Here is an 18665-nt window from a genome sequence, read left to right as displayed (position 1 = left end):
GGTGGTGGTCAGATATGGGCATGGACAGGGCTGCTTGTGCCGAGATTTCCGTACTGCTTACGAGCAAGGGCCCAAGCCTGATGGCCATGATCCTCCCCATTCTCCCCTTGCAGTGATGGCCACGCCATGTCTTGTGTCCCAGACTGGGTTCCTGAACTGTGGGCAGAGCCCACAGCTGGGGACTGGAACTGGGGCTGTGGCACTGCAGGCGGGCACCTCATGGGACAGGGCAGTATGAACACAGAGATGAATGACCTATGCTCATATTAAGAAGCTTTGTGGTCTGAGAGATTAGCTACACCTCCAGGGCTCCAACCTTCATCCCTCTACCACAGTAGGAACTCTCCAGTGACAGGGGCCTCACCTCTGCTTTCAGATTAGGGCTTCTCCAAAGGTAATATTCATGTCTTTCCTGTCTGCTTGGGAACGCCACGTATTGTGTCTCCCCCGTCCTATCAGGATCTTCTGGGAGCACAGCTCTTGTCACTTTCCTCAGCGTGGGAAATCCCCTGAGGTAGGGCCATGGTCTGTCCACTTGGGGTGCCTTGGAAGTTGGGGGCCACATTCCCGATGCGTACTTTGCACAATGCAGGATTCTTGGGGTAAGTGGACAATCAGCCTCTCAGAACTGGGCTGGCTGGACTTCACCCATTTGACAGCAGCCATCTGGGCAGGCTGTCCTTGACCTTGGTCGTTGGGCTCCTCACTCCTGCTGCTTTAATTTGGCTCATAACAGCACCACACTTCTATGTGGGCTGACCTGGAAGATACTGGGAGCAGGGAGATGAGATAGGCAGGCAGCAGCTTGGATGGTCGGCCCTCACTCCAGGCAGCTTCTGTCTCTTCTCTCTCCCTCTGAAAACTAAAGCCTGGGCTTAGGGCTGCCTTGGGTACCTCTCCTTAAATCAGAGCAAAGGGATCTAGGAGCAGGGCTAAGCTAGGAGTCCCTGCTGTGTGATAGGCAGCACTTAAGGTTTACAGAGCCCATTACCTACGTGATGTCCTTGGGCCTCGGAAACAATGGGGGCATATGTAATCAGGTGTAAGGTTATAAATAGTAAGTGGGGAAACTGAGGTACAAGGAGGGTAAATGGCAAGCCCAGGGTTACATAGCTTGTGACAACAGGGACTGCACCCACTGCTGCCAGCTCTCTTCACTCTGCATTCCATAAAGGACCTCAACGCCTCCTGAACATGAACGTGTAGCCTTAGCTCTCAGGAAGGCATGTTCTCACCAGCTGAGGTCCTTGTGTACCTGTGCAGTGTGAAGCAGCACAAACTGTCCCCAGACCAGGGGGACATCAGCAGGTCCCTAAGCCTCATAGAAAGCCTGGCTTTGCAGGGACTGGTGGGGAGGGCAAAGGGAGGAGAAAGGAGTAGCACGCTGGTGCCCTCCGGAACACCTGCAGTTCTCCAGCCCTACCCTTTACCAGGTTCCCCAGGCACTTTCACCCCCATCCCTACAGAGCTGAGTTCCAGTATTTTCTCCTTTACTGTTGGGGGGAATTGGGGATTGGGGCATGGCATGTGCGATAGGAGTCCCTGAAGAACAGGGGAAGGAGCCCACCCTGCACCTCGGGGCTGCTGCTCCTGGGCCCATCCTGGGCATCTGCCTCCTGCCTCCCACTGAACAGGCCCGTGTGCTTCCTCCACAGTTTTCATGAACACGGCTATCCCCATCGCAGCTGTCCTCATTGTGAGTACACGCATGCCCACCTCTCCCAGCGATGACGGGCGGGAGGTGGAGGGGGAGGCTTAAACAGGTTGGGCAGGAGGATGTCAGGAGAGGCTGCCCAGATCACCTCCTCTGCTTCGGGAGGCAGGCCAAACAGCAGGACTGAAACAGGGAGAAAACAGCAAAGTCCCTCCCTTCCCCTGGACACACAGAGGCCTCGGCATCCAGCCTGGGAGACTCGAGGCTAAGAATCCAGAGATAAAACTAACCGTGCCAGAGTAGCTATCCAGTGTGTTCATGATGATAATTTGTACTGATTATGATAAAAACCATGGAAGACCAAGAGAACTGAAATCGCCCACAAGGCTGTGGCGGCATCTTCAGTGTGTTTCTCCCCAGTCTTTTTTTAAGGCACAGGATATGTTATCCTGACTGAAATAGGGCTGTGCCACACATACCGTTTTGTAACCAGTTCTGTTTTTTATTCATTTAAACTTGAGCCCATGCCATACCCATTTCTCCAAGTCATGAACTATCAAGATATTTTTTTTATTATTATTAAGTGATTTTAACCCAAAACTGTGGGTGAGCTCAGGCGTGGAGCTAGCCACAGATCCCCTCCAGAAAAGCCAAGCCTCCCCCACCCCAGCCACCTCCCTCCCCACCCCTGACTGTGACAGATGCAGTTCTTTAAAAAGAAGCATTCTTTTTCCCGCCAGGGCTCGTATCCCTGAGCTGTGGCAGGTTCACAGCCTGTCAAAGCACTCCTGGGAATTCTCTTTTGACCTGATTTATTGGGCTGTTTGGCGGCCTGGCACTGTGGGGCATTGTGGGTAACTGGGGCCTCTGGGACTGCCAGGTAGCCCGGTCAGGCATGGCAGGGAGTTGACCTCGCATCTCCTGTGTCTACCCTGGTTCCCACTGGTGCTAGGCTGCTGCGGGAAGAGGGGGCAGCACTGGCCCGGGAGGGGCTTTGTCAGTCCTGCTCTGCAGCTTGATGTCCTGCACTTGCTGGAGATATTTCAACAGGAGAAGGATGAGGGTGTCTCTAACAGGGGCAGAGGGGCTGAATGCTTCCCAGATGAAAAGGGCCCACATGCCGAGCCATGCTTCTCTTCCCAGACCTTCGTGGGCCACGTCAGTTTCTTCAAAGGGGCCGACTTCTCACCCTCAGTGGCCTTCGCCTCCCTGTCCCTCTTCCACATCCTGGTCACTCCGCTCTTTCTGCTCTCCAGTGTGGTCCGCTCAACAGTCAAAGCTCTGGTGAGGTGAGAGAAGGCGCTAGGCTGGGGCACTGTGAGGACAGCTCACACACCAGCCCCAGAACTTGCCCTAACGACCCCTGGAGTCATGGCTGCTGGTTCCCAGGATTTCCCCACCCCCACCCCGCTGATCCAGGTCTCCAGGAAGCTGGCTTTGGCTGGGCAGAAGACACCAGCCTTGGGGGTTCCTGGCACACCGTCCTGGCAGAGAACCTGTTGTAGTCTATCCCTTGTCATTACCAAGACAACTCTGAAAAATTCTGTTGTGCCAGCTTGGCATCTTCGTAAATTCTACTCACTGATTTAGTTTTGCTTCCAGAATGAGTGCCCTTACATGGCAGCCCGTTGGATGCCAGAAGGTATCCCCCTGAATGCCTCTCTTCACCAGCTAGCATCCTCTGGGGTTTCCAGACTCCCAGAGCCTTGCCAGCCCTTGTCAGGGAAGCAATGTCCCCGAGTGCCTGCTGGTCATGATGTGTTGGCCTGCAACCTTGAGAGTTCCCTATTCCCAGGCCCCGTGGTAATGTAGCCACTCTCCCGAAGGCATCATCCTCTGAGAGTGAGATCTGGAGGTGGAGGGCTGTGCCACTGGCTATGGAATACCATGCCTGGTTCGTGGAGACCTCTTCGGTCCTCTGAAATAGCTCCTGTCATCCAGGGCCTGACACGTCTCTGGGGGAGCTGGTTGTCCTTTTCCTGTGCTAGTGGAAGCAGTTGGTAACAAATGTGCCTTCTTCAGCCTAGAAGGAAGTGGCATCCTTGAATCATGGCAGTGGTGGGGTAGGGGGAGGGGTGTTTCTGGGCAGCTGGTAGCAAAGGAGTAGCTGTTGAAATGGAGTAGCTGGTGGAGGACTAACTTGCATGAAGAAGCACTAGTAGGGGCCCCAAGATGGAAGGGAGCACATCTCAGTGAGATGATGGTTCAAGAAGGATCCGACCTGAACAACTGGCCTGACGGTGTGATTAGCTCAGCTCTCTTCACTGTTTATAGACCAAGGCATTATGACTTTGGGTTATTGTCCCCCTCCCTGCCACTTCTGCTCCAGCCCTGTGGTTCTGTGTAGAAAACAAAGATTCCAGGATCCTACACTCGCTAAAACTCTGTTGGGCCTGTCCCAATGTTCTCTTGTTTCAATCTGTGACTTCTAAGAACAGAGCACCAGGGGAGCCAAGGCCTTTTTAAGGAGGAAGTTCAGGATGAGACACAGCCTGACGCTCCACTTCAAGAGCTGAAGATCAGCGCCACACTTCCCACTCACCAAAACTGCAGGGAGAGTTCCAGAGGGAGGATGGGGGTGAGCAGGCAGGAGCCTGATGTCCGCTCCTCCCAGGGTCAGGTGCACTGAACCACAGCCTGGTTGCAGCCCGGGCTGTTTTTCCCTAAGTTTTGGAATGGTCTTGTTCCAAGCTGTCATAAGTTTAGGGAAAGGGAGAAAATGGGAACACAGACTAGTTTCAAGCCTCCCTAGATGGTTCCCAACTCCCCGGGATGAGAGAGAAGGAACTGAAAGAGATAAGTCCAGGGCCTCAGCAGAATCCACAGGGCAATTGGGGAGAAGAGAGAGGGAAGATAGGGAGGAAGAGGGGAAGAGAGAGGAGAGGAAGGGAGGGGAGAAGAGGGGAGGGGAGGGGAGGGAAGGGAAGGGTCCCACCCACCCCCACAACAGGTTGCAATGGGACTTAGATTTTATCCTGCTTATAAAGCAATTAACTTGGTGGTGTGTGGGAGCTGCCTACACATTTTTTACTGTGGTTAATAACCAATGCTAAGTTAGCAACTCTTCCCACAGGTTAACTTTAGCTCTGACAGTAACTAATAAGCCCAGTACTGATCATCTTTCAGTTTAGTCATCCCAGCTAACCCATCCCACCTCTAATTCTAAAACAAACCAATCCCACCTCTCATCCAGACCCTGACCTGCTCCAGCCCCAGGCTAACACACCTTGACCATGCCCATGACCTGTCTCTTGGAGGTGCTGGTCCAGCCCCTCCAGCATGGGCTTTGCAAGAGCCACATCTCAGGACAGGAATCTTCTGGGAGCTGTGCTCTTGGGCCATGCATGTCCTGCTCCCTGCCCCTCTCCTCTGTCCCTGGCAGGGGTGAGGGGCATCTCTGTGCTTCCTCTGCAGCGTACAGAAGCTGAGCGAGTTCCTGTCCAGCGCAGAGATCCGTGAGGAGCAGTGTGCCCCCCGGGAGCCAACCCCCCAGAGCCAAGCCAGCAAGTACCAGGCGGTGGTGAGTGCCCAGCCTCCCTGGCTGCTCCCAGGCTTATCCTGTACAGTCTGCCAATCGTGCCTGGCTACGTCCAACCTCAACCTTTCTTCCCATGGACCCTCATCTCCTGACCATCCCCAGCCCCTCAAGGTGGTGAACCGCAAGCGCCCGGCCCGAGAGGATTGTCGGGAACTCATGAACCCCCTGCAGAGGCTGGCCCCCAACGCAGAAGGCGACACCGACAACTGTTGTGTCCAGGTGAGCCCTGGACTCAACATGTACAGGCTGCACCTGAACAGGTCCAGTGGCCAGAGACCAAGCTGCTGGGTCTGCGTTCCAGAGGCCTCCTTGCCTGTCTGCCTGGAGGGTCCCTTTGAGTCCTAAAAGCAGAGACTCCACGGAGTTATCTTCTCGGGAGGGTGCCCTGGGCAGGGATCAGCAGGACAGGGCAAGCTCCCTCACCTGGCTCAGAAGTAAGTTGGGAGCTGGAATCGATCAGTCAGTGTCTTTTGACTTTCATGGGAGTGAGGAAGCAAGAGACACCTGAGACCTCCAGCTGCCTGTCTGTTTTCTTCCACGCGATGGGGTGTGGCCTACAAAGATCATCGGAGGCTTCTTTACCTGGACCCCTGATGGACTCCCAACACTGTCCAACATCACCATCCGTATCCCCCGAGGTACAGCTCAACTCTCCCCTATCAGGCTTATCACCATATCGCACTGACATGTAGAGAAGGAGACAAATCCATAGACAAGTTCGGCTGCACAGACAGGGCAGGCCAGATTGGGGAGCAGGGACAGGGACTTCAGTTCTCGAAGGAGCCCAGTGGAGTAACCAAGAGAGGCATAGTGAGGAAGGAGGTTTCTGAGAATGAGTGAGGTCCCTGCCAGCCTGTCCCATCATGAGCAGTGTCATGATCCCACTGCAGGGCTGAGAACCAGGATGGTCCCCAGGGGAACACAAGGGGCTGGGCTCACACTGGGAAGCATCAGAAGTGAGAAGGGCATGCGGAGGAAGGAAGGGGGCAGGTAGCAGATTGGAAGGGATCCTGTGCAGCCAGAGGAGGGCATGGATGTGGGGGAGGAAAGGCTCAGAGTGGAAGGAGGATGTCACAGGGATTTGGGGGAGAGGGCCGAGGGTGTCTGCCTGGTTGTCTTTCTGGATAATGAGACACGCCTCTGTCTCTCCCTGCAGGCCAGTTGACCATGATTGTGGGGCAGGTGGGCTGCGGCAAGTCCTCGCTGCTGCTTGCCACACTGGGGGAGATGCAGAAGGTCTCAGGGGCCGTCTTCTGGAACAGGTAAGGAATGCACCCTCTGGCAGGTGCTCCTCTTTCCTACCATGCATGTATCAGGCACTCTCTGTGTACTCAATAAATGCTGCTCATTGTTCTTCTCATCACTATTGTTAGTATTTATCCAAACCTCACTATGTGCTGGGTTCTTTGCTAGATCTTCAATTTGCCTTACTTCATTTAATCCCTGTGATAATCAGCAATGTGAAGGTTACCATCAATTCTCACCTTATGGGTAAGGAGCAGACCCTTTGGCCTAATTCATGCAGCTAACAGGTGGCAGAGCCAGAATTAGAACTCAGTTCTGGGTGACTCCAATTGCCCTGTATGCTCAGCAACTGTGCCTCCCAAGGTAGAAAGTTGCAGTGCCACCGTGAGCCACAGCAGAAATGACACTGATCATTCAGTGGGTGCCTGAAGGAGCATGAGACAGCCCAGACAAAAGTTGGTTTCTGGAAAAAGATCATGATCTTAATTAAAGAGCCAGAAGCTTGAGCTGAATCAATCATAAATCAATTATTTATGTTCATCGATGTCCAAAAAGCACTTGAATCTCTTTTATAAAGCATGCAAATAAAATAGAACCTTTCAAAAAAGGCAAGAAAAGAGCTGAGGTATGAGGAGGGTTGCGAGGTGTTTGGAAAGCTGGGCAGAGGATAGCACCAAGCCTGGCACCGGAGCTAAGGAAAAAGAGCATCCGATACGGGCTGGCAACTCTTGTTCCAGAATAAAGGTCATGGCCAATTCTGCAGAAAGATAGGTCTTCCCTCCAGTCATTTCCAGGAAGGATGATCATTTGGAATCCCATGTTTTCATAAGCATGAAGCAGAATGGAACATCCTGAGCCCCACTTCTAGATACCAGCAGGCAGCCCCCATTTCCTGTCTCTATAATGTCCTGGGTGTTGCCCCTGACCAATAGAAAGCAAGGTTCCCTTCTTGGCAGGACTGGCAGGTGAGCCCCTGGTTTCCTGAAGTCTTGGTGCATCTCTTGGCCTTAACCACATTGTGGACTGTGGTATTGTGTAGGACAACAGTGTCCCTACCCCCATTCTCCATCTTATGGGGTGAAATTCAGCACAGTCTGACAGGAAGACTCAGGTGTTGGCTTTGTGGCCATTTTTCCAGTCCCTCTGCCAAGCACACTGTAAGCATGAGCCCCCTAGGCCTGGAGGTGTGTGTTCTCACTCATTTCATAGAGGCAGGGACTATGGCTTAGAGAGGTTGGGTGCCTGGCAGGCCATTGTGTGGAACAGGGACCCTACACCTAAGTTCTTTTCCTCAATCCTGGCCACTGCCTTGAGCTGGAGTCCTGGGAACCCCAGATCCAGGAGTTAATCTTAGAGAGCAGACTGGATCTGTGCCCTCCTCCCAGGAGGCGTTTTCATTTTATCTTTTCTGTCCTTTTTTGTAAGGTATTTGAAAGGTAGAGTTACAAAGAGAGGGAAGGGAGAGCTAGAGAGTGATTTGCACCTTCACTCCCCAGATGGCTGCAACAGTCAAGGCCCCAACAAAGCCAAGCGCCAGCTGCTTCTTCCAAGTCTCACATGTGGGTACAGGGCCTCATACATGTGGGCCATTTTCCAGTCCTATTCCAGGCACAGTAGCAGGGAGCTGGAAATGAAGTGGAGCAGCTGGGACTTGAACTGGCACCTATATAGGAGCTGTCATTGCAAGTAGTGGCTTAACCCACTACACCACAATGTCAGCCATGCGGGCAGACTTTTTACTAGATGGGAATACAGAGTTCAGAGATTGTAGCTGACCCTGGGCTCCCCTGGGCTGCCAGTGTTCTGCTCAGCATGAAAATCAAAACTGCTTCCCCTGGTCCCTTTACCCTCTTTCTTCTCTTCTGTTAATTTTTGTTTATTTATCTTCACTTTAGTTGCAACTCAGAGAGACAGAGATTTCCAATCCAGTGGTTCACTCCCAGATACCCACAGCAGCTGGGACTAGGTCAGACTGAAGCCAGCATGTTGGAACTCAATCTGGGCCTCCCACATGGGTGGCAGGGACCCAAGTACTTGAGCTATCACTGGCTCCCTCAGAGTGCACATTAGCAGGGAGTTGGATGTGCAGCAGAGGAACCAGGGCTCAAACCAGCACTGCGGTATGAGGTGTCGGCATCCCAAGTAACAACACTGCCCTAAATACCAGCCACATCCATTGCCTTCTTTCTTTGCCCCCTCCTCCACTCCTGACCCACTTCTGGTGCCCTTATGCCGGCATCAGCACCTCTCCTTATGCTCCGCCGATGTGGCAGTCATATGTGGCTGGGGCTCAGCCAGGCCTCCACCTCTTCTACAAGCTGTACCAGCCCTCAAGTTCTCACCCAGAGACACAAGGACCTCCTCCAGGGCAGCACACACTGAGCCCCTCAGGATGTGCCAGGCACTGTGCCAGGTACTTCCTTGCCTCAGCCAGTCTTCACTAAACTCTGTATGACAGCTGTGATTATGAGCCCCTTTTGCAGATGAGGAAACTGAGGCGAAACAGGTCACCCAAGGCCGCACAGTGCTTTTGGCAGCAGAAGTGGAATCTGGTACCCAAACACAGGGGCTTTCCCCTAGTGTCCCAAGAGCAGGGGCACAGAGCATCGCTGACCGTGTTAACACACACACATACCTGCCTCCTCAGCAGAGCCGTTTGCCCAGGTCTCTCAGCTCTGTCCTCATTGTCAACACCTATTTTCCTTCACGGTGTCCCAGGCCCCAGCCCCGGCTCTGTTGGATCCTTGGGAAGGGGAGGTGGTGAGAAAATTCTCCTTTCTGCAGGATCCACTTTGCTCTCTCTTAGCTAGGGAGGGGCATCGGGTTAGTTCACAGGAAGCTGAGTGTGTGTTCCTGCTCTAGTTTTTTCATTCATTTATTGAGCACCTGCTGTGTACCAGATCCTGTGTCCAGGATCAGGAATGCAGAGACACTTAAGATACAGTGTTGGGAGATGAAGGCGTCACAGGCAGGGGTGGCAGTGTGAGCAGTGGATTGCTGGTAATAACGATTCTACCAGCCAGAGCACTAGATGTATGGTGTGTGCGGGTTGGAGATGGGACTGAGGCAGTAAGCTTGTCTGAGATCAGACTTTTCAGACCCAGGAAATAAGATTCTACTGAAAGGCTATAGAAGCGTGCTGGTGATGCAGAAAGAAGAGAAGGAGAGAGTTGGGGGAGGAGGAGAAGGGATACACAGTTAAGAATGCATCCCAGTGGCTAAGAGGAGGGAGACTCTAGGTAGACATGATCTAGTTGGATTCATCAGCTGTTTGCCCTCTCCCCCAATCCTGGCTCTGCTAAGCCACTTGTCTTGGACAGTGAACGAAGCACAGGGGAACTGCACATGGGGGTTCCCCTTGGTGACCGCCTGGAGCTGTCACTGAGCCAGGTCCACAGAGAGCTGATACACTAGCTAAGGGGACCAACCTGGCCACTGCTCCCAAGCTCCACTTTCTGCAGCCAGAGGCAAGGATGATGTAGGGGCTGCTCCCATGGTTTTCACTCACAGCAGGGCCAAGTCCAGGGAGCCAGGCAGCCAGAAAGTTCCAAGAGGCAGCAGGCAGATGTGGAGGGGCTTAGAGATCCAGCACAGAGAAGGTGCTTAGTTGATTGGCACAAGGCGTTGTTTACTCCAGCACTGACCAAGGGAGCAGTGGCTGGGCAAGGATCATCTGGGACATTAGAGCCAGGCTGTCAAGCTCAGATCTGGGCTGTGTGCTTTAGAACAGACAATGACCTCTATGTCAGCCCCAGTTTCCCCCTCTGTGACCCACAAGGTTGATGGGAGGATGCACCAAGCAGGGAGGGAATACCTTGCAAATATCATTACTCAACAGCATCCTTTGCCAGAAACAAAATCCCACTGAGGCTCTCTAATTATACTCCAGGCTATCTCCTGAGAGAGATGGCAGTGAGCTCCCTGGAGACATGAATCACGTCCTATCTCTCTGTAGCCCTGGTGCCTTGCTAACTGAGTCATTCGCAGAAAGGTTGAACCAGGAACAGCTTACAGCCTTCAAGGTGCTGTCTGACATTATAAAGACCTCTTGAGCTCTCTCCCTCCCACAGGGTTTCCCTAAACCAGAAATTCCTCTGCCCACTGGGGTGGAGTGCCTGGCTCATGTTGTGATGATGTGCTGGTACATCATCTCATCTTCCTCCTCCTGGGATCCTGGGGGATGAGTCCACATGCAGCTGCCCTGTGGAGGCTACAGAGGCAGAGATCTGCTCACTGCCCTTGCTTACAAGGCTTAGGTGGAAAGGGACGTAGAGACAGTCCCAGGGGGAGCATGCAGGATCCACGGTGTGATCCTGCTGGTGTGGAGCCTGAATCCAGGGCCTCAGGGCCATGGGGCTCACAAACATTTCCTGTAAGAGTTCCCTGTCCCTGCTTGGCTCTGTGTGAATTGTCAACTTGGGAATTTGCAAACACCCCACCATCACCACCACCCTGAATCCCTAAAGGAGAACATTTGTTTTGCTTATGTTTATTTGGAAGGCAGCCTGACAGAGAGAGGTTTCCACCCATTGGTTCACTCCCTAAATGTGACTGGGCCAGGTCCAAGTCAGGAGTCCAGAACTCCATCTGGGTTTCCTACATGTGTGGCAGGGGCCCCAGCACTTGGGCCATCTTAAGAGGAAAACGTTTTAATGGAAAGTCAATATTAGTGCATACATTTTACTAGGAATAAAGACCAAGGCCATTACTCTGCATGGTGGAGTGCCCTTTAATGCTGCTACAGAGCCAACAGGAAGCAAAGCCCTGAGGAACTGGCTCAAGATTGCTGCCCCAAGTGGGGCTGCAGCTCCTGTCTCAGGGCACTCCCTAATGAAACCTCCCATGTGGACTATTTGTCCCGTCTCTCTGTGCCCACTCTGGAGGCCCAGGGTCTGTTGCCTGCCGAGACCCTGGTTGGTCTGATCTGCCCATGAGGTTCCTGGAGCCTTGGAAGAGCTGGTGCCAGATGCTCAGATGCACCAGTGTTTCCTGGCAGGTGCAGCAAGTGAGTGAGTCGGCAGACAGGAGGAGGGAAGTGTGCAGAAGCAACGCCTGGAGGCAGGCCTACCTGGGGACCAGAGGGTGTCAGGTGCAGTCCTGATTCTGCCTCTGCCAATTTTGTAACCTTGGGCAGGTCATGTCACCTCTCTCGGATGCTGTCTCCTCCTCCAGACATGAGGAAGATCCTGGATTTCTTCCCTGGGAGATTTGGCCTTGGGACCCAGTGACAGCTGTATCATTGTGAGGTTTTACCTTCACTGCCATTTTACAGAGAAGTTCCTCTAAGTACAGGAGCTTTGGACTTCACAGTGACCAGAGCAGCCTGAAGCACACACGTGCTTGGAACCCATCCTCCTCCCCAGCCTCTTCGTTGCCTGTCTCCCGATGCTGTCCCCATTCCGCCTTCGCTGTCCCACTCCTTCCTGTCCATCAGAGTTCTTCCTAGCTGTCAATTTCTCTATATACTTTCCCTTATTGTCTTAGATTTCCTTCTCCTCCAAACTGCTTTGTTAAAATCATGTTTTTCTTAGATTGCTTACCCTTAAAAAATGCCCATTCAATTAGGAGAAAAAGCATAGAAAGGATAAAAACCACCCAACACCGCATCACCCAGAAGCCTTTGGTCTTTTCTCTGAGCATCAGTGCGTGCCTCAGAAAGTTCTCCAGTACTCTGCCATTCCTGCTCTTCTCAGTTCTTACAACTTCCTGACTTCTTTATCTGAGCAGTCTGCCCTGCCAGGTTGTAAGCCCTGACAGGACAGTTTCTGTGCCCTGGTTCAGGTTGGTGCAACACCTACCTAGCTTCCAGTTGACTGTCGTGAGGAAGGTCGTGAGGTTAGAGAACCGAGAGAAACATCCCTTCAATCCAGGGCTTGGTCCCCAAAGTGTAGACAGAGGGCGAGTTGAATGTTCTCCCCCTCACTGAGAAATCTCAGCACTCACTAGGAGGAAGTGCCTGACAGTTGGTTACTCCATGCCATGCCTCCCTGCTCAGGTAGATACACCACAGCTTTACAGATACTCAAGCTAAGAGACTGGGGGACATGCTGAGAAGAGAATCTGACCCTGGCCTCACTCCCCAACTTCCCCTCCTCCTGGTGCTGCATCAGTTTGGGCAGATGTGCCAGCTCTGAGCCTCCGTTTCCCCGCCTATAAAGTGAGGATGAAGAGATAGGGTTGCCAGAAGCTGCTGAGTGTGGTCAGCCTTGCACGGTGTTCATCCGCTCCCTTCCTTCCTTCTAGTGATCACTGTGAGAGTCAGCTGCTTCTGTTTGTTACAGATTTGAACACTATGGGGGCTGACAGGCCCTGCCAGCCCTGATATGCACTCGGGTGACAGGTCCACCCCCGAGCTGATCAGGGAACAAGGTTGCCCATTAGGAGGGTAATTGATCCAGATCATAATACCCACCGAGTTAGGGCTGGAGCCTGGTCTTCTGAGAGCCACTGCCACGAAGGCTTGAATAACAACTTTGTGACCCAGAAGCAGTCAAGCTGGGAGGACTCCAGGGATCTGTTCATGGGGGCTGTGGCTGCAGAGCTGGAATTCATCAGCTTAATGGTTTTATCTGTCTCACATTACCAACTTATCTGCAAATTGTAAATTACAGCAATCTGGTGAGATGGATGCAAGCTTGAGAGAGTGAAATGAGACCGCAGAGATCAAGAACAGGATGGAGAGGCCAGGCAACCACATAGCCCAGGGGTCTCTGCCTCTGGTCCTCTGCCCTCAGCCCAAGAGGGATTTTGGTCAGGCTCCTTCCTCTCCCTGGTGTCGGCCATCCTGGAGTTCCTGCAGGGAGGAACATTTTAGAGCTATGGGGCAGGAAGGCCATGGGGAAATCATGTGCTGTGGACAACAGGAGCAGAAAGCGCTGGAGTCAGATCTACTGGCTCTGCCACTTGCTGGCGGAGGGGCTGGGCAAATGACTCGGCTCTGTGTCTCACTGCTTTGTCTGTAAAGTTAGAAACCTTTATCTAAACATCTAAAGAGATAAACCTGTTGCAGTCTTGCCCCAGGGTTTAGGAAGTTCAGTAACTGCTGGCTGTTTTCACTGTAATAAGAGTGAAATCTGCATGGCCCGGAGAGGATTGTCACCCCTGTGCATAACAAGAGCACACACTTCTCTGGTTCCTAGAAAGCCATGGCCTGGAGCAGAAGGAACACTGGCCAAATTGGCTCACAATTCAGGTCACCCCACCTGGTGTTTTCCAAAAATGTCCCCTGGGTTGACCCATGATGCAGAATGCAGTTTATAGTATGGTCCTCTCAGTCATGCTCATGCATGGGTTGGTAAGAGGGAAGACTTGACCCACATAAGAAAGATCTTACCCACGTGAGCACACACGGATGTTTCCCCCACCTCTGGTTCAGAGCCACGGTAGTCTACCTACCTGATTGTTGGGTTCCTGTGCACAGTTTGAGAAGCACTATGAGAAATGATTGTGACTTTGGGAGAATCCCCTTGCTTCTCTGAGCCTTAGTTTTGCCAACAATCTTGACACCTCAGAAGCCTCACGGCGTCTCTGTGTCATTGCCAAGTACACTGATGTCATGTGCAGGCTGCTTGGAAGGTGCCTGTCCAGGGGCTGTTGGGAGGGTTGGGGGTTGGGAAGAACAGTACCTGATCCCCAAAAGCTATTTGGTATGCAGATGTGGGTGAGAGAGTAGGAGGGTGGAGGGTGGAGGGTGGAGATTGCTTCTTTCTGAAGATCAGATTTCATGCAAAGGTAATGAGATACTAAGTGAGTTGTGACCGCTCTCTTCTGTGTCTCAACAGCCTTGCTGACAGTGAGACGGGGGATGACCACAGGTACAGCCACGGAACTGGGTGAGAAATGGGTCCCAGTGAAGGGAAGGGACCAGCTGGTGATGGGAGGCTTGTGGGCGTGGTTAGCAGCCTGCTTTCAGAGCTGGAGAACCAAAGCAATGCATTCTCAGTAAGGGCATGGCGGGGGATGTGGGCATTGCAATGCTTTGTGCCCATGTAAAGGGCCTCATAATATGTGAACAAGAGTCAGCATATCTGTGGGGTTAGTATTTCACAGTGGATACCACCAGAAAGTAGATTATTAGTTGTCAGAGAGTGGAGAGAGAGACGAGGGGCTGCTAATGCTTGTGGAGGTTTTTGGGGGTGACTGGTTGATGACTGTGATGGATGGAGCTAGCTGGTGGTGATGGCCACACAGCCTTGTGAATATGTTAAAAACAAAAAAAAAATTGCTGAGCTATAGAGAGAGTGCTTCTGGGAAGAGATAGTTAGAAAATACATGACAATACCTCTAGGAAGAAGCTGAAAGATGGTCAAAAGAGGAGCTAGACATAGTGGCCTAGCTGATTTGTTCCATGCATAAGCCTCAAGGCACAGAGCAAGACTGCTGAGGCTCCAAACACCCTCCTGCCCCCACGTGTCCTAAGTTCAGTGGAGAGAAACAGGGCAGCAAGCAGGCAAGACCGCCCTTGTCAATTAGGCCAAACCTCCCACCTTCCTCTCCAGTACCACATGGGCCCCACTTCCTGATATGGCCTCCGCCCTTTCTCCCACTTTGTTCCCAAGTGCCTGGGCGTGATGACAGCCCTGCCCATCCAGCCACAGTGTTCTCACTTCTCGAGCCAAAGGTCAGGTGTGGCATGTGACAAGTACAAGCCTGCATGACAAGAACACAGTAACACCACCATTGACACTGAGGGCAGCTTGGGCTGTGCTGCAGCCATGGGCCCTGTGGCTCATGAGGCTTCCCTGGCAGAGTCCCTATATGCCACAGTTGTCTTCTGACAAGGCCACATGTGACTACGACCTTACTCAGTGCCCTTATCAGCTCTGTCAGCTTTGGGTTCCTGGCCACAAAGTGCAGCTGCCACTGTTGGCCCATCCCAGCTCCCTACCCTTGCCATGGTGCAGCTCTCTGCCCGAGACCTCAGCCTGCTCATCCGAACCCAGTGCAGAGGCTGAGCCTGATGGGACCACGCAGGGGACCGCATCCTCCTCTGATCCAGCAGGATCATGTGTCCCATTCTTCCTCTGTCCTTCTTAACCAGGACCCTGGACCTCCTCCCACACCCAAGTCCACAGACAGGCTGGGAGGCTCTCCCAGGATGGCCACACGCACTTACCCACCCTACCCCACCCCTGCCACACCTCTCTGTGCAACCCTTGGGGCTGTGAACTTGGCTTCAGGGGTGATGGCTCAGGTGGGGACTGAGGGAGTTCCAGATTGTATCGCAGAACAAACCCGGAGGGGTTTTGTGGCATGGAGGGAGGATTCTGACAGTTGTCTTTCTTCCCTTCTGCAGCCCAGAGCAGGAGACAACAGCCGACTCAGACGTCAGGTACCAGGTGCTGGGAGCACTGTCCATAGAGGGAACCACGTGGCCCTGGAGAGTGGCCTCAAGACCCATCTCCTGTTGCTGGGGTACTGGGGTTGGTCAGGAGGAACTGTGTCCTGCAACTGGTGGCTTGAGAGCTACCACTACTTCCATCTTGCTGTTTGCTCCCTGCCACTGTTGGGAACCGGGGGCCCTAACAGCACATCACACTGATAGCCTTGGCTCCACTTTATAAAAGCACATGGATGTGGGATGGAGTGGTTCCAGGCCAATTCTGCTGGGAGGAAATCAGAGGTCCCTGGCTGGCTGGGAATTGAGCAGGAACAAATGAGGTCTCCCCCAATCAGCTGGGACTCAGAACTCCCAAAGCTGGTCAGGCCTTGGAGATGGTATGGAAGAGACCACTTAGAAGCCAACAGTAGATTCCAGTCAACAGGCTAAGAGTATCTTCCATCTGGGCGCTACCCCTTACGCTGGTCTAAGCCCTTGGCTGGATTAGCCCCTCTAAGGATGAGCGCCCAGGGAGGTCCCAATCCCAACCCTCCCCTGTTGCTTCCAGGAAAAGAGGCCCCGTGGCTTATGCTTCTCAGAAGCCGTGGCTGCTGAACGCCACTGTGGAAGAGAACATCACCTTTGAGAGCCCCTTCAACAAGCAGCGGTAAAAGCCTGCAGAAGACAGGCGGGCAGCGGGGAGGGGGGGTAGGCCCTGAGCCCCAGCACAGAGCCCTGCCTCTCCCCCATCACCCACACCCTGCTCTCCAGGCCATTGCCCTGGAGTCCAGCCAGCTCCATATGGTCCATCTGGAAGAGCTCCAGTGCTGGGGGAGGGGAGGGAGAGTGATGCTGGCCTCACTTGAGGCTGGCATGCAGGCAGATCCTCTCTCCCCAGGGTTGCCTGCTTTTGCGATTCCCACCCCAGCTCTGAGACTGGGGTCCTGTTTCCCTCCAGTGATCACAACAGCCAGCATCAATTGAGCTCTTAGCAGGTGCCAGGCACCAGGCTCAGCTCTCTGGATACACAATTTCCTCTAAGGTTCACAACCACCTCAGTGGACCGGTACTGTTGTTATCTCCACTTTATAGGTGAGAAAGCCAAGGCTCAGAAAGCTTAAATAAGGATGAGCATTTGGTACAATGGTTAAGGTGCTACTTGGACCACCCTGCAATTCTTATTGGGATACCTGGGTTTGCATCCCAGCTGTGCTCTCATTCCAGCCTCCTGTATCCTGGAAGGCAGCAGGTGATGGCTAGTTAAATTCTTGCCACCCACATGAGACCCCTAGACTGAGTTCTCAGCTCTTGCAGAGATCTGGGGAGATGGGAGATCTGTATCAGTTTCTATGCGACTCAGGCTAATTAAATATGTAAATTAAAAAAAAAAAGGTTATGTTCTTGTCCAAGCCTTCTGAGCCAGGAAGTGACTGCAATGGGTTTCATATCCAAAAATGAGCAACAGACACCTACGTGCAAGCTTGTCGCCAAGCCACTCTGAGGCTTTCGTGGCCCCCAGCTGGCACCTACCCAGGTGACAGGCTGACCAGGAGGAGGCTGAGAGGAGTAGGCTGGACAAATATTTGCCCAGCCATCATCATTACTGTCAAAACCAGCCAGCAGTGATTTTCCCAGGCGGCAGCCCAAGCACGGGCTCTAGCTATGGTTTTTTCAAACTTCCCCACGGCCGCATACCTGCTCTGGGCACTTACTTGGCATATTTGCTCCCATCCAATTTTGCCTTTCAAATATTTAATCTTCCCCATGACTGTGTGGGGTGCTGACCTCAGCTCTTTCTGAGCTCACGTGTTGTTTGCTTGCACCCACACGGGAGGCCCATCAAAGGCAACGTGCACCGGGTTGCAGCTCCCCAGGCACTCATCCATGAAAGCACAGGCCAAGCTGATGGGCTGCACCCCCACCCCCGCCTGCTCCAGGTACAAGACGGTCATCGAAGCCTGCTCCTTGCAGCCGGACATCGACATCTTGCCCCATGGAGACCAGACCCAGATTGGGGAGCGGGTTAGTATAGCCATCTAGTCAGTCTCTCCGAGCCAGGCTCCCTGCCCTGGTCTCATCTCCTGCACACCCACATCCCACCAGGTTTTAAGGTCCTTCACAGAGAGACTGGGTAACTGGAAACCAGGAGTGAGGGGAAAGCTTGCAGTGGAGTCAACCATCATTTCTTGAGGCTGAATTCCCTGGATGGGTTTTCAGGCTTGTTTAGGGGGTAAGGTCATCATCCTAGGCCAGAGAGAGGATGACAAGGTCGCCTTCCTCCATGTGCTCTGAGGGCCAACTCTACTCTGCCCTGGGTCAGAGGTTGTGCTGTTCCTATTTGTTCTCCTTTCCATAAACATAGACAAATAAGATTTTCCTGTGGCTACCCCCTTCGTGTATAAGTTCAAGCCCACTTCCTCTGTCTTTTTGGACAGTGGACAGTTGGTCCCTGCTATCTGCATGTTGAGTCTTCAAAATTCAGCAGTCATGCTGTCCCCTTCCCAATGAAGTAAGGAGACAGGTTCAAGTTCCTTTTGTATGCACAAGGAGAAGCTGGGCCATGTGGTGGTGAGAACCGGGCTTCTGTCCCATGGATTCACCCTCCGGAGGGGTCAGTCTCCCCTGAGTGGCCAAGGGCATGACTATTTCCTCCTCTTTGATGACAGGGCATCAACTTGTCTGGTGGTCAGCGCCAGCGGATCAGCGTGGCCCGTGCACTCTACCAGCACACCCACGTTGTCTTCTTGGTGAGTCTACCAGCGGGCACACACCTGAGGGCCCTTGTATGTGGTACTGGTCCCCCTTGTGCAGAGGGATCCAAGAGGGACCACTTCACTGACCTAACACACACCCACACCCAGGTGGCATCATGTAACAACTGCCTCCAGGAGTAAACCACTCCATTTGAG

At 53.0% G+C, this 18665-nt stretch overlaps 1 protein-coding gene across 4 annotated transcripts in view; it reads left to right on the top strand.

Moving 5' to 3' along the window:
• The window catches only part of ABCC8 (ATP binding cassette subfamily C member 8), a 70061-nt gene that overhangs the window by 33760 nt on the left and 17636 nt on the right, over nt 1-18665 (top strand). For 2 of the 4 annotated variants that reach the window (XM_040988435.1, XM_040988434.1), the window contains exons 11-21: nt 1656-1696; nt 2798-2943; nt 5069-5174; nt 5295-5411; nt 5755-5830; nt 6349-6454; nt 14219-14251; nt 15733-15768; nt 16325-16423; nt 17694-17778; nt 18423-18503. In XM_040988435.1, coding sequence (XP_040844369.1) covers nt 1656-1696; nt 2798-2943; nt 5069-5174; nt 5295-5411; nt 5755-5830; nt 6349-6454; nt 14219-14251; nt 15733-15768; nt 16325-16423; nt 17694-17778; nt 18423-18503 — 926 coding nt within the window. Of the gene's footprint in view, nt 1-1655; nt 1697-2797; nt 2944-5068; nt 5412-5754; nt 5831-6348; nt 6455-8772; nt 8809-14218; nt 14252-15732; nt 15769-16324; nt 16424-17693; nt 17779-18422; nt 18504-18665 lie in introns of all 4 variants that reach the window. The other 2 variants (XM_040988436.1, XM_040988433.1) reach the window with 2 other exon arrangements.

Source organism: Ochotona curzoniae, unplaced genomic scaffold (assembly GCF_017591425.1).
Source record: "Ochotona curzoniae isolate NIBS_2020 unplaced genomic scaffold, NIBS_Ocur_1.0 contig_4877, whole genome shotgun sequence".
Taxonomy (NCBI): Eukaryota; Metazoa; Chordata; class Mammalia; order Lagomorpha; family Ochotonidae; genus Ochotona; species Ochotona curzoniae.
The sequence above is the reverse complement of the archived record's forward strand: the minus strand, read 5'-3'. Positions and strand labels throughout refer to the sequence as shown.